This window comes from Asterias amurensis, chromosome 10 (assembly GCF_032118995.1).
Source record: "Asterias amurensis chromosome 10, ASM3211899v1".
NCBI lineage: Eukaryota > Metazoa > Echinodermata > Asteroidea > Forcipulatida > Asteriidae > Asterias > Asterias amurensis.
This window is the reverse complement of record NC_092657.1, coordinates 1,740,572-1,755,706: the sequence shown is the minus strand read 5'-3', so window position 1 is coordinate 1,755,706 and position 15,135 is coordinate 1,740,572. Positions and strand designations below refer to the sequence as shown.

Genomic DNA, 15,135 nt, shown 5'->3' with positions numbered 1-15,135 from the left:
ATAAGTTCTTTGAAGTTTCTTACAAGTTCTTTGTAGTTTCTTACAAGTTCTTTGAAGTTTCACACAAGTTACTATTATTGATATTATTATTTATTCGACCAATACAAGTAACAACAACGGAAAAACAATTTAAAAAAAAACAAACAAGAAATAAGGAAAATAAATACAGAATTAAATAAAAGAAGTTACTTGAAGTTCCTCACGCATTCTTTGTAGTTTCTTACAAGCCCTTTGAAGTTTCTTGCAAGTTCCTTGAAAATTCTCAAAAGTTCCTTGAAGTTTATTTACAAGTTCTTGGAAGTTTCTTGCAAGTTCCTTGAAGTTTCTCACAATTTCTTTGAAGTTTTTTACAAGCTCTTAAAGTTTCTTACAAGTTCAATAAAGTTTCTCACCGGTTCCTTAAAGTTTCTTGTCAATCATTGCAAAATCTTTTCCCCTTCTTAGGTGTCTACAAGTTCCTTGAAACTTCCTCCAAGTGGCAAGGAGAATACGCCGTCTACATGAGTCAGGCTCTAGCTCCTACCACAAACTCGGGTCGATGCTTCTCTTTCTGGTACCACATGTACGGCACCCAAGTCGGTTCCCTGGAGGTCATGATAGAAGACACCATCACTGGTACCCAGACTACGTACTGGAAGCTCGGTGCAGACTTTGGAGACGTTTGGCTGGAGGGTCAGATGCCTGTCTCAAGCCCTAACGCTTATAAGGTGAGTTTCTTATGACATTGATCAGAACTTATAATTCTATCTTGAAACAATTCTTTCTTTGATTTGCACAAATTTGGGCGTGTCATGTCCGAGTGGTCTATTTCACCTGACCCAAGCTCTGGCAGCCCTAACTAACCCATGGGACTCACAGCAATTGCCTTGGTGCCCTGTGCTATCCCTGTGCTGCTCTTTGCAAAGTTCCAATACAAACTTACATTTTCCCCGTAGACTTGCCCCTTAACAGAACAAAGATGAAGGCCTGTTCTGGTGTTGTTTGAAGCAGAATAATAATAATAATAATAATAATATTTATTCGGGCAATCACATTTACAAGCACATATACATACATTAAAAATATTTAAGAAAACAAAGAAAAACAACAGTGGGGTGCCCAGGAGAGCATAAAAGTTAAAAAAATAACTGTCGCCAAAAGGCGTATGTCTCCTAAAACCCCAAAAATACATTAAGGCAAGAGGGGGCATATAAAAAAGCACAGAAGATAATACAAATCACCAAACAATTTAAAAAGGCAAACAAGCAAAGACAAACACAGAAAAACACACCAAAAATGATATACGTACAAAAAGCAAGTCTTTACATCAAAATGGTTTAAGAGCAATGTGGGTTAGAATCCAGGTGATGAGACTTGTGCCCTTCAGCAAGGCACTTAAAGATGATATGTCAGCTGTCGTAGTCCCAAACATTAAAAAATAGATTTTTTTTTAGTGAATGGTATTTCAAAGAGTATCACCCGCTCTAACGAAAAAAAGTTTAACTTTTACTTTTAATGGTCAGGAACCATGAAAAAAATTTAAAACGTTCCTTATAAAACACATAAGAATTGGTCACTTGATATATTGTCGGGATGCGACAAAAACTAATTTTGAGCACTTTTTTTCACTACTACTAATAATTGTCGGACTTTTTCGAGCAATGGCTCAAATGAAAGCTTGTAACTTTTTCGACCCTCATCAAAATACTTAATTGAATTTTAAATCTAAATTTTGGGGTCAAATCGGCCAAAAATCTGACATAGCATCTTTAACCATAATGGTCTCTAAAGGTTAAAGTCTGTATGTCTAGTTATGGTTATTATAAATTTTTTCCCTTCAGATTCACAACTCAAGACAGAGAATTTTCCTGCACATGTTTAGCGCAAGTGTCCTTTAAGATAACTTGTCTGTAATTTTGTATCATTCTTTTCTTTAGGTTTTATTCAAAGGAACCGTTGGAGCAGGGTACCAAGGTGACATAGCCATCGATGATCTCAAGTTTTATGATGTTTCTTGTGCAAGTAAGTTGTGATTGTAGGAGGCTGGCCCTCTTGTAATATCAAGAGAGGGCGCTGTTGAACCCACACAAAGATATAGGCCATGAGTGCGCACATTAAAAAGGATGAGACTTTACTTTGAAAATCACAGCAGAGTCCATACGATGATGTCTGAAATTAAAAATGATCTCCTGCACTTGAATTAATTTGAACCTTCGAATCAATAGCACACAATGGATCTTATGCGTTGACATCATCAAGACGTCATCTTAGTGGTTAACCGGTCATAAAATAATGGACAAGCAGATTTGTGCGCACGGCACACAGGATTGGCTAATCAACAACCTCCTGTTGACCAATAGGTGGGGCTCATATGCGCATAAGGTCTGGACAAATACTGCAATACTAAAATGAAAAAGGATAGGTTGCATACACAAACTTTCAGATTTTTCTGTAGGTATGCAAATGAAGAAGGTTGCATCAGGCCCCAGGAAGAGTGAGGGCGCACTTGCGATAACCACAATCGAGCAACTGTGGCTTTAAGAAACATCAGGTCTTGTCTCTTGACTTCCATTATGGGATTGTAACATGTTGTTTATTTGTTTGTTTTGTAACAGTTTATCCAAAGGCTGCAGATGTAGGTGGCAGTCTTCCAACACCATCCTTGCCGCCAACTACACCAGGTAAGGGATTGACAAGTTTCTTGTCAAAATGTTTTTTTATTTTTTTAAAGCCATTGGACACTTTCGGTTAACAGTATTGTCCAAAGGCCTACACTTCGTGTATCACAACTTATATATACAATAACAAACCTGTGAAAATTTAGGCTCAATCGGTCATCGGAGTCGGGAGAAAATAACGGGGAAAACCCACCCTTGTTTCCGCACGTTTCGCCGTGTCATGACATGTGTTTAAAATTAATCTGTAATTCTCGACAACGAGAATTGATAATTGTTTTAATGTTTTCTCGAAAAGTGAAGCATTTCATGGAATAATATTTCAAGAGAAGTCTTTCACCATTACCTTCTGTAAATCCTGTAAGTTATTTGTAAATCTGTGAACTTTTTTTTTTTTTTCTGTGCCGAAAGTGTATAATGGCTTTAAGACCGTATTGAATAACCCCTTTTTTGCTGTGAAAGGCGCCATCTTTTAGGGCAAACCGTATGCATGTCTAAACGCACGCATGGCACATGTACGCACACCCACACGCACACGCTGACAGACGCCATTTGTAGGGCAGGTTTTTGAATGGTAACGCCATATTCAAAACGGTCTATAGGCTGTTTTCTACAAGCCTCAGCTTACTCTAACAGCCTCATTTTCTAGCTACTCTCTTGTACATCTTGCATTCCTAGTTATTTTTACTTTATTATTTGCTTTCACCCTTTAATTAATTTTGTATACTTATATGCGCTTTTGATTTTAATTCCTTTTTCTGTACTGACATTCTCATATTGAATTATCTTCCGAAAAGAGTATAGAATAAACGTCATATTAAAAATAAATAGAAAATAAAGGTGGTTTTTAGTTGCGACAAAACAGTAAATCTATTGGAAAGTTATTCCAAATTATTGCTTGTTACACTATCCAAAGCTGCTCTACCTCTTACCAAGTAAGTTTCATCTGCCATCAGTTTAAGAGTGACTACCAAACATTTTGTTTTTGACGTTTTCCTCCCTATAGCACCAGTCATGTATAATTGCAACTTTGAAGTGGATTTGTGTAGCTATACCCAGGCTGCTGATGATGATTTCGATTGGAGCAGAGAAAGTGGGTCCACTGGGTCATTTGGGACTGGTCCTAGCTTCGATCACACATACGGAAATTGTAAGTTGAACCAATAATAATAATAATTATTTGTGGCGTGTCATGGCCTAGCGGTTAAGAGCATCGGATTAAAGCTCTGTTGTTTGATCAGTAGAGTGTGGGTGTGAGTCCTGGTCGTGACACTTGTGTCCTTAAGCAAGACACTTAACCATGATTGCTTCGTAAAGTAGTGCTTCCTGCTCTACCTGATTGATGATACCCAGGACTACATACATATGGACTGTACAGGGGATAATCATGTCTCAGCCCAAGGAGTACATGTAGGTGGCAACGGCCCCTGGAAAAATAGTTAATTCAAGCCAACCTCTTGAGGTGGCCTTCACTATCACGGAATGAGTTCTTAATTGGTCTCTAGGTTACGACTAGCTTGCTCCTGGCAAGTAGTTACCCACATGGTGTTACCGCAAACCAAAGATATATTGATACATGTACCTCACCATGTAATGCCTCACATCCTATATTGATTGATGAGGCTGGATTTTCTTTTCTGTTCCTTTAGCTTCTGGGTACTATGTCTACATCGAGGTGTCCCCCCAAAACCAAGGGGACAAAGCTAGGCTAGAGAGCGCCATGGTCGCCCAGAAACAGGGTCCATGGTGCGTGTCGTTCTGGTATCACATGTACGGGGATCACGTCGACGTGCTCAACTTGTACATGAAGACGGCGTCGGGAGGACTGGGAACCGCTATATGGACGAGAAAGGGATCAAGGAAAAACAGCTGGTACTCTGGTGATGTGCTGGTCAACCCAACCAGTGATTTCCAGGTAAAGACTTTGATTCAAGCCATCTAGCGCACTGGACCAGGGCCTATTTTCATAGAGCTGCTAAGCACAAAAATTTGCTAAGCATGAAATGTTGGCCTTGATAAAAACAGGATCACCAACCAAATTTTCACGTGATTTTCAGGATAAGCAAACAACAGCTGAATATCAGTAACAAGCAATATGCAACAAATGGAAATTTTGTTGGTAATCCTGTTTTTATCAAGGAAGAAATTTCATGCTAATGGTTCCATGTGTTTTGTTAATTACCCATACACTGATCGGTGCTAAAATATAGGTTGAACTGCCTCTAGCTACCGGGCAATATCGGTGGTCCAGTTGGTAAGACATCTGCTCTAGAATTGCAAAGGTTGTGGGTTCAAATCCCATTTGAGTAAAATGCCTGTGATTCTTTATTCACAGAACTTAGTAATGTACAGAGTTTACATTGTGTACACACCTGTGTACACACCTGTGTATAGGTAGGACAAAATAATATTCAATTTTGTTTTGTTTTTGTGTTTGGTCAGTTTGTGTTTGAAGGTATTAAGGGCGGCGGATACAAGGGAGACATCGCACTGGATGACATCATGGTGAACAACGGGCTGTGTCCAGGTACCAGACTTTTCTTATCGACAAAAAGTGTACCCACTTCTGACAGCCATTTTCACCCATTTTGAAAGTTGTGACTGTTAAGCATTAGTGATGGAAACAATCTAAGAAATTTGATTTTTTTTTTTCCCAAGATATGGTACCGTGTAGTTTAAAAGATCAAAAACTTGTTCAATCAAATTTGTTTATTTTAAGAAATCAGAATTAATTGTTACAGCGATTTGACCTTTGCCTTTATTGGCCCCCATGTGACCTTTCTCACCTTTGATTGACCTTTGCCCTCTGTTTGTAATAGTTCAAGACTTGTGCGAGTTTGAAGACTCTTCAATGTGCCAGTACACCCAAGTACAAACGGACAATTTTGATTGGACGCAACTTAGCGGTCCCACGCCAACGGCAAACACCGGACCAACTACCGATAAATCCTACGAGACAGCTACTGGTAAGTTTAAAATATATTAATGGCTTTCAGCAAGGCACTTGAACCATAATATATTTTTTAATATCAACAGCTCTCAAATGCTCTTTACCAAGTGAGTTGTTGCCATCATTAATTTGTTGAGTAATATGAGACTTTGAGGCGCTAGGTGGCAGCAGACTTACCAGGTAGATGTCCTATGTTTACGTAATTCTGAGCATGCTCACATTATCAAGAACAATGGATCTTACCTGGTAAGTCTGCTGCCACCAAGCTTCCTGAAAGTCTCCCATTACCACCAGGATGTATGTGTATACGCTCCCTTTAAAATATGAACTGCTTTCAAAATAGACACGCTCTGGGTTGTATCTTGAACTTGAACTTGTGGTGTATCCTGGCCAAGCGGTGTAGTTCACTGGACCCAAGCTCTGGTGTTGTCAGCAGCAGAGTGTGGGATACAAGACTTGGATGGGATTCGAACCCAAAACCCTGTGTATTGTAGACCTCTTGGTGTGTCTTGGTTGAACGGTCTGGTTCACTGGACCCAAGCTCTGGTGTTGTCAGCAGCAGAGTGTGGGATACAAGACTTGGATGGGATTCGAACCCAAAACCCTGTGTATTGTAGACCTCTTGGTGTGTCTTGGTTGAACGGTCTGGTTCACTGGACCCAAGCTCTGGTGTTGTCAGCAGCAGAGTGTGGGATACAAGACTTGGATGGGAATCAAACCCAAAACCCTGTGTATTGTAGACCTCTTGGTGTGTCTTGGTTGAACAGTCTGGTTCACTGGACCCTAGCTCTGGTGTTGTCAGCAGCAGAGTGTGGGTTTGAATCCTGGTCATGACACTTGTGCCCTTGAGCAAGGCACTTATCCATAATTGCTTTGTAAGAAGTTGGGAAGGTAGTGTATTCTGCTTTTTCTTTTTTACCGCATGACGCACAGAATGATCACTCTAGTGTGGTGTTCTAAACCTTTCGTCTAACAGGCCTTAAAACTATTTGATTGTTTTTGCAGGGAAGTACATGTACATCGAGGCCACAGGTCGCTCCGCTGGCCAGAAAGCGCAGTTACTATCCGCCAAGTATACCCCCACCCCAGGAGTGTCGACGTTCTGTTACTTCTTCTATTATCACATGTATGGAGACCAGATGGGAACGCTAAATATCAAGGTAGTTGGTCATGCTATGCCATTAATCATTTTCACAAAGTACTGTAACACAGAGTTTAAAAGAGAAGAACTGTACTCTGGTTAACAGATGAATATTAGGCATAAATTTTTTTTTAAAAATGTTATGTTGGCGTAATGGAACCCCCAAAATAGGGTAGATAGGTAGGTAGGTAGGGTATTTATTTTGTTTCCCACCCCTTACAGCAATGAAAATGACTTGTTTTTTAATTGTTTAAGCCGGTAGTATACATGTTAACAAAAGAAAACAAGGCTACACACAACAAAAAGTAAATTATTAAACTTTTTATGTCTTTAATAGATTTTAATCATTAAATTTCTTCCCTTGAAAAAAATAAAAATATCCAGGGTCGACCGTATTTTTAGGGTAGGTCGGGTTACGCAAACATAACATGTTTTTTGTTTTATGCCAGAGTGCCGGAACGTAAAACAGAGTTTGTTGGTTCAAATCCTATTCTAGTAAATTTTGTCTTTATTCAACCCCAAATTATTGAAATTGTTCATAGTTTTTTACCCGGTCCCTTTAACTTGTCACCATTTTCCAATTCATTCACAGTCCAAGACAGCAGTTGGTGAAACCACTGTATGGACAAACAACGCCAACGACGGCTTCTCGTGGTATCGGGACTTCTTTGAGGTCAGCGAGACCCTCCCCTACCAGGTCATGTTTGAAGGTGTCGTAGGTAGCGGTGATCGAGGTGACATGGCCGTCGATGATATCTTATACCAAGTAGGAAGCTGCCCCCAACGAGGTATGAAGCTTTCATTATTCTAAGCATGTTTTAGCAATAGCATCTCACTTATTAATTATGTCACATTGTTGTACATTTACTTTGTTACTTTATGTCTCAGCGCTTAGAATGGGAAGTATATGCAATGTTGATCTTATGGGGTGCGTTCGGTTTCACTTGGTCTCAGCCCCTCACGCTGGGATGATCTGACGTATTCACATGCGCATTCGAACATTCACCCTGACCTATTAACCTCTGGTTACCTCTTCCTGTTTAAGAAAAGTCAACCGTCAATAATATTTCTCTTGGCAGACTTTTGCGACTTTGAAGGAGTCTGTACCTGGATGAACGATCCCAATGATGAATTTGATTGGATACCTCTACAAGGTAGTACCAGCTCAGACTACACTGGACCTTCAGTTGACCACACTACAGGCAGCCAAACTGGTGAGATAATAATAATACTAGGGCTGATTTCATCAGATCAAACTAAAATGTGTATTACTTTTAATTGTTAAGCTTTTACATAAATATATTTGGTTTGCGGTAACACCATGTGTGTATCTACTTGCCAAGTAGAGTTTGTTCTTAGAGAACTGTCTTTCTTTATTTTACTACCGCGGAGTAGATATTCGGGAGTTCGGGGGTTCGGGGGTTCTCAGTTTTGAAAAGAACTGTCCTGCTTTTTTAACTATTACCCGGGGCGGATGGTATAGAAAATAGGCTGGAACTACTACTTAGCTTATAGGATCGTGATTAACTGTACTACCGCGGAGTCAGTTTTTAAATTGGTCTTAATGTTTTGAATTGTCAGGTGTGGTAATTTCTGCTCAGCAGAAAATTTCTATTACACACTAACAGTGGGGTGAATGTAAGCTACTTTACCAATAACAGGTGATAAGAGTCGCAGTGAAACTGGTGAGTAGAGTTCAGATAATTTGGTTAATGGGAAATACGTATTGCTCCCCTTTCTACAGGTTTCTACATGTACATTGAAACCAGCAAACCAACCCAGGGTGACACAGCCGTCCTCCGCAGTCCCATCCAACACCCAAGTGCCTCGGCAGGACAAGGCTGCTTCGATTTCTGGTATCACATGTACGGAGCGGACATCGGTCAGCTCACAGTGTCTTACGTCACTGACTTCGGAACAGCCAGTGAGGTCACCATTGTGAAGTGGGCCCTCTATGGGGAACAGAGTCCGGATGATGTATCATGGCTGCATGGACAGTTCACAGTACCCAGGACGACAAACTATCAGGTCGGTTGAGCAATCTTTCACTCTTAGATCTCTCAGTAAAGTCGAGTCTGTGTCGAGCCGAAATGGCTCATCAGGGCCCAATTTCATAGAGCTGCTAAGCACACAAATTTGCTTAGCATGAAGTTTCTTCCTTGATAAAAACAGGATTACCGATCAAATTCCCATTTATTTCTAATGCTTATTACTGGTATCTAGCTGTTGTTTGCTTATCCTGAAAATCACGTGGACATGTTTGGTTGGCATTCCTGTTTTAATCAAGGAAGAAATTTCATGCTAAGCAAATTTTTGTGCTTAGCAGCTCTATGAAATTTGAAAAAAAAACAAACATCATTCTCACCAAGCATGCTGATTTTCATTCGGTAGTTAAGGCGCTTTGATGCTTTATTATTGTGGTTGGTTTAAAAGCAACTAATAAACGCCTACTTTCGTTAGTTGTAAACAATTCTTCTCCTGTTTCTTTTCAGATTGCTATTGAAGGAATGGTTGGTACATCCTGGAAGGGAGATATAGCGATAGATGATTTGCGTTTTGCGGATGGAGCATGTAACAGTAAGCTTTCTTGAATTACCTTTTTGTAATTTGTCCTGATAAGGGTATTCAGAATGATTATTTTTTTAATAACAATGAACCATGTTTGTAGAGCGCATATCACAATCACAGAGAAGTCTCTATGCGCTTTGAGATGAAAACAAAAGAGAAGTAAAAGTTAATAGAGAAGTGAAGTAAATACAAAAGCAAAATTTAGTTGATACAGAAAGAAGTACTAACTTTGTCTTAAATAAATTCACTGTTTGAGCTTGTTTTATGGTGTCCGGAAGACTATTCCATAATTCTGCTGCTGCTGCTGCAAAAGCTCTGGCCCCCATTTTTACACAATTAAAATCTATTTATATGACTCGATTTCCTTACTGATTGAAAACATCTTAAATGAAATTCAGCAAAGTTCAAGACGCGACATTTTCGTTCCAGCAGGTCTTATACATGTATTAAATGTTCTCTTATACTTCTTGCCTCGTTTAGCCGTTCCCAGTGCGGCCGACCCAGGCATGTATGCCGGCAACGTCTCCTGTGATTTTGAGACCCCTCTCTGCATGTGGAATCCTGACGCTTCATCAACTGAGAAATGGATCAGAAGACAGGGACCTACTGACTCAGCGGGAACTGGACCAAGTGGCGACCATACCTCTGGATCAGGTACGGGATTTAGCGCATCAATGCAGAAATGAGATTCAGCCTTTTGGCGGAATTCCGAAGAGAAAAAAACCTCTTTCGTTTTCAGTTCTGACGTTAGAAAACCTCTAACTTTGGCAAACTGACTTTTGAACCTTTTTTTTCCCGCATTTATCCATGACAACATTGACGGACGAGTCATGTTCTTTCTTAACTAGTCAATAAATTGTGTGGATACATTTAGGCTAGTGAAAAAATTTCCAGGGGACCCAAAATTTTGGTAGCCTCATCAGGCCGGTGACTGAAAACAAAGCTAAGGGAAACCCCTGTTTATGTGTGTTCACCTCCCGTGACTGACGAACAAATTCACGAACTTTCAATTTGTTTTCAGAATCTTAAAAAAAAAAGAGGTTTTGCCAAGAATGACGCCGGGTTAAGAATACTGATTTAACAACGCTACGTTTTTATTTTCTGGTTGACAGGTTATTACATCTACTTGGAGGCGAGTGGAGTCAGCCCAGGTGCGGTCGCCCGGACCGTCTCACAAGAAGTTGACCCTACCAACCCAGCGGAGAATTGCCTCGGGTTCTGGTATCACATGTTCGGTACAGGCGTTGGTACCCTGACGCTGTACACCAGGGTGGGTGGTGTTCAAACGGCTGTATGGAGTAGATCTGGAACCCAGGGAGGGAACCAGTGGTTTCAGGGGTTTGTGAACGTCGCATTGACAACCAAATTCAACGTGAGTTTGAAGATATACTGTATTTATCTCTTAATCTGTCAGTGCAAATTATATTAAAATACTCCACTCTTTGGTAGCTCAACATACAAATGTTTGGACTTTAATAATATTGGTATGCTTGGCTTCATGTAGTCTTGGTTCAAGACTCTCCTGGATTTGTCACAAAAGGGCGCGCTATCACCCCCAACGCACTATCAACCACGAACCGCTATCACCCGAGAACCGCTATCACAACAAGATTCTCCTGTGATAGCGGTTCTCGGGTGATAGCAGTTCGTGGTTGATAGCGCGTTGTGGGTGTGCTAGCGTGACCTCTTGTGACAAATCCAGGAGAGTCTTGAACCAAGACTAGGCTTCATGCTAAGAGTGTGTAGTTTGGGGTACAGTAACAAACCCATCAAAATGCTCTATGGGAACTCAACACCCAAGTATTTGGGCGCTGATAAAGTTGGTATGTGCGGCCCCATGCTACAATTGTGTGGTTTGCAGTAAAGTACAAAATCCATTAACACACTCCTCACTATGAAAACTCAATGTTTGAGATTGGTATACCTGGCCCCACGCTAAGAGTTTGTGGCTGTAGGGCACACTACCAAATCCATCAAAATTTTTAGCTAAGTACCTGGATCTCAAACAAATGTGTGAAATTTCACTAACAGACTAACATACACATTCCTGTATGTCCAAGTTTTATGGTTACTCGAGTGTGTACTGACTGCTACTCATGCAGTTTGGCACGTCATTGATGCACTGATCGAAGTGGTGGAATGTTTGTCTAACATCCGGGGATTTTGAGCAAAACCGTTAAGTGTAAAGTGATATTTAGGAGTTTCAACTGATTGAAAGGTCATTCTTGCAAAAACATAAATCAGAATCTGGTTCTAACAAACATGGCGAAATGAAAGTTAGTTTAAAAACAAGTTCTGTATAAATGTTCTTTGTAGTTTGTGATGGATGGGGTTCGTGGTAGCTCGTATCAAGGTGATATTGCTGTTGACGACATTCTGTACACATCAGACGCCTGCCCTGTAACAAGTAAGAACTTATCCAATTTATTATTACTGGGAAGTACTACAAATATAAACAATTGCATGTATGTTTTCTTTCTCTTTTGATTAGTTATGGAATGTCTGCCCCGTGAATAGGCTAAACCTTGGCCTTAAGCCATGGCTGATACATGACCATGGTATGCTAGAATCCCAGACTCGCTAAATACAGTTTTATGGAAACAGACCTAAACAAATAAGTGTTTAGGAATACTGAAATAACAAAGCTATGTTTGAAACCTGGCATAATTGCGGGGCGTCCATTTTGACTGCATGTTTTATTTTTTAACTCTATTCGTTCCCTCTATTCGGTTCCTAGGTTGCATTGCTTAAGATGCCGCTCGCTAATATTATTAAAGACTTGTAACGCTCACATATCCACCCTGCTGGGTGGTCAAGATGCAGTTATCCAAAAGCAAATGAAAGAAAACAGACACAACTGTTAAAGCCATTGGACCTTTTTGGTTCAGAAAAAAAAGTTCACAGATTTACAAATAACTTACAGGGTTTACAGAAGGCAATGGTGAAAGACTTCTCTTGAAATATTATTCCATGAAACGCTTTACTTTTTGAGAAAACAGCAAAACATTATAAATTGTCGTTAATGAAAACTACAGATTTGTTTTAAACACATGTCATGACACGGCGAAACGTGCGGAAACAAGGGTGGGTTTTTCCGTTGTTTTCTCCCGACTCCGATGACTGATCGAGCCTAAATGTTCACAGGTTTGTTATTTGATATAGAAGTTGTGGTACACAAAGTGTGGGCCTCAGACAACACTGTTTACCGAAAGAAAGGGTCCAATGGCTTTAAGTTTTAAGATAAGTTTTAAGAAGAGATTTGAACTTTGTGGTACAAAGACAAGATATAAGATTGAGTGTTAGAGGGAACAGATGCTTGGCGCCTCCAGAAAAAGACCTGTCGCCCCAGGAGTGTCGAGACTATGGCCTATTCTCATTTTTATTTTCAAAAACATAACCATGTTACCTCTTCTAAAATTATTTCAGGAACATGCACGTTTGAATCTGACTCGTGCGGACTAACTCAGGAGACCTCCAAAGACGATTTTGATTGGACAAGAATCCAAGCAAAAACCATACCTCTGTCCACTGGACCACACTCGGACAAGTCCACCGGCACACAGGATGGTAACATATTTTTTTATTTATTAAAAAGACATTCTTTCCCCTTACTCAAGTGAACAAGAATCTAGCAGTAAAAAGGCCGAGTCACACTGCAGCGATAACGAAAACGATAACGATAACAACGCAAAGAGAACGCATTCTATTGGTTGAATTGCTCCACGCAGAATACACCCATGCTTACTCAACCAATCGAGGGCGTGCTTTGTTAACTTTCTCATTTTCGTTCTCGTTATCGATGCCTGTGTGACCGGCTTTAAGTTGCCCGCGAATGACTGTAATCCTAGAGCAGTTTGTAAGGAGTTCATAAAATTGCTTTGGCATGTTTTGGTGCTCCTTGTAAATGTAGTTTATTGATTAAGAGTGGTCTCTCAAAATTAGTTTGGCAAAAAGATACTTTCAAATTCCAAGAATTAATTACTTGTGGATTTAACTTGCAATTTTAGTACTGTCTTTTAATTTTCTTGTTCTGGTGACTCATGCAGCATAAGTAATTTTTAAATCCATACTTCTTATTAAGATGACAAATTTTTTAATTGAGTTGATTAAGTAAAAAATATAGTTTGATTGATTGTTTAGTTGATAATGATTGATTATGATTGATTGATTACGATTGATTGAATGATTAACTGATTGACCGCTCAATCGATTGATTGACTTTTTATAATAAACTCATCATAATTAATTGATTGGTTATTTGGTTGTTTAAATGTTTGTTTGTTGGTTTGTTTGTTTGTTTGATTGATTGATTGATTATTTAATTGATTGATTATTTGATTGATTGATTTTCAGGTTACATCATGTACCTGGATCCCTCCAAGGGAACCAACAATCAGCAAGCGACGATGTACACCGGACGTTTCCCATCCACGTCCTTCGGTGAATGCGCAACGTTCTGGTACCACATGCACGGTACGGGGGTCGGTAGACTGGAGCTGAGCGCTGAAGACAACACAGGGTCCACTAACATCTTCCAGAAGTCTGGGAGCCAGGGAAATTTGTGGCGGTTTGGAACGGCGTCCGTTCAACCCAAGCCAAATGGATTTAGAGTAAGTTTCCTTTTAAAAATAATTCTTCACTTTAGGATTTTTGGTTTGAAATTGCCAACATTAAATTTTACTTAAATTTAATATGAATTTAAGGCACTGGATGTGTTTTTGTAATTGAAAATGCATATTGGCTTGAGATTTTACTTGGTAACGAGCAATGGAGAGCTGTTGATAGAGTCAGCTATCAAACTCATCAGACTTTGAATTTATATTTGATTGAAGGCACTGGACACATTTAGTAACTTCTCAAAAATAAATGTTAGCATAAAAACTTATTTGGTAACGAGCAACGGAGAGCTCTGGGAAACAACTCCCTCGGAGGTAATGTAGTTTTTGAGAAAGAGGTAATTTCTAACTCAAATATTTGAGTATCTGTATGCACACAGCTTAATTTGTGCAACAAGGGGTTTTTTCTTTCATTAACCAGTTTTCAGTTTTTTATAGCATTCTTTGTTTTGTATTAATTTCAGATTGCTATCAAAGGTGTCCGTGGCACAAGTCCAGCATCCCACATTGCTATTGATGATATCGACTTCCGTGTTGGACCATGTGACCCACCAGGTCAGCCAATTATAAGATGTTTCCCCCCATTTGCGTATACTGAGTATTCATTGTTAGAGAAAAGTAAAACTTGGCAGTTATATATAATGATAAGCTGTACTCGTTTGATTTAATTTATTAATTGTCGTTGTAAGCCAACGATTTTAAGAAAAAGTGAATTGAATTGAACCCCATGGAGAGAAGGCGAGGAGGGAAGTTTAAGATTTAGACGGAGGAGGAAATTCCCAGACATTTATCCCATGGGAAACTGATTACATGTAGTTCTGGTTCTGTTGAGTTACAAAGTAGAAGACCTCTATACTCGAAAAAGGTACCCATAGTAGGAGGGTTAACTATTTGTTTTTGCTCAATTGCAGGTCATTGTGATTTTGAGGGCGATACTTGCGGCTGGACCAACGAGCTGAAACTGGATGATTTTGATTGGGTCCACACCAGAGGGAAAGAGGCTACAAGCTTCCTAGCCCCACCACAGGATCATACCACCTCGACTGATTTAGGTAAACTTTGTTCTAAGTTCACAGTTTTGTGCTCGATAGACCAGTTGCATATGTCGTCACACTCTCAAAAAGGAGGCAGATCATTGGACAATAGCTGTTCTCTGTGCGTAACAACGTGCGCATGACCTCAGCGTACCTGTAGCGTTTCGCTTTA

General features: G+C 39.8%; 1 protein-coding gene across 1 annotated transcript in view; it reads left to right on the top strand.

The window, feature by feature from the left end:
* The window catches only part of LOC139943419 (MAM and LDL-receptor class A domain-containing protein 1-like), a 52,153-nt gene that overhangs the window by 16,190 nt on the left and 20,828 nt on the right, over window positions 1–15,135 (top strand). Inside the window, exons 17-32 of the mRNA XM_071940230.1 lie at window positions 445–707; window positions 1,917–2,001; window positions 2,595–2,660; window positions 3,661–3,804; window positions 4,304–4,569; window positions 5,097–5,181; window positions 5,474–5,620; window positions 6,610–6,764; window positions 7,338–7,533; window positions 7,825–7,959; window positions 10,426–10,685; window positions 11,630–11,720; window positions 12,740–12,880; window positions 13,667–13,923; window positions 14,394–14,484; window positions 14,841–14,981. Of these exons, the coding sequence (XP_071796331.1) occupies window positions 445–707; window positions 1,917–2,001; window positions 2,595–2,660; window positions 3,661–3,804; window positions 4,304–4,569; window positions 5,097–5,181; window positions 5,474–5,620; window positions 6,610–6,764; window positions 7,338–7,533; window positions 7,825–7,959; window positions 10,426–10,685; window positions 11,630–11,720; window positions 12,740–12,880; window positions 13,667–13,923; window positions 14,394–14,484; window positions 14,841–14,981 (2,523 nt within the window). The remainder of the gene's footprint in view (window positions 1–444; window positions 708–1,916; window positions 2,002–2,594; window positions 2,661–3,660; window positions 3,805–4,303; window positions 4,570–5,096; window positions 5,182–5,473; window positions 5,621–6,609; window positions 6,765–7,337; window positions 7,534–7,824; window positions 7,960–10,425; window positions 10,686–11,629; window positions 11,721–12,739; window positions 12,881–13,666; window positions 13,924–14,393; window positions 14,485–14,840; window positions 14,982–15,135) is intronic.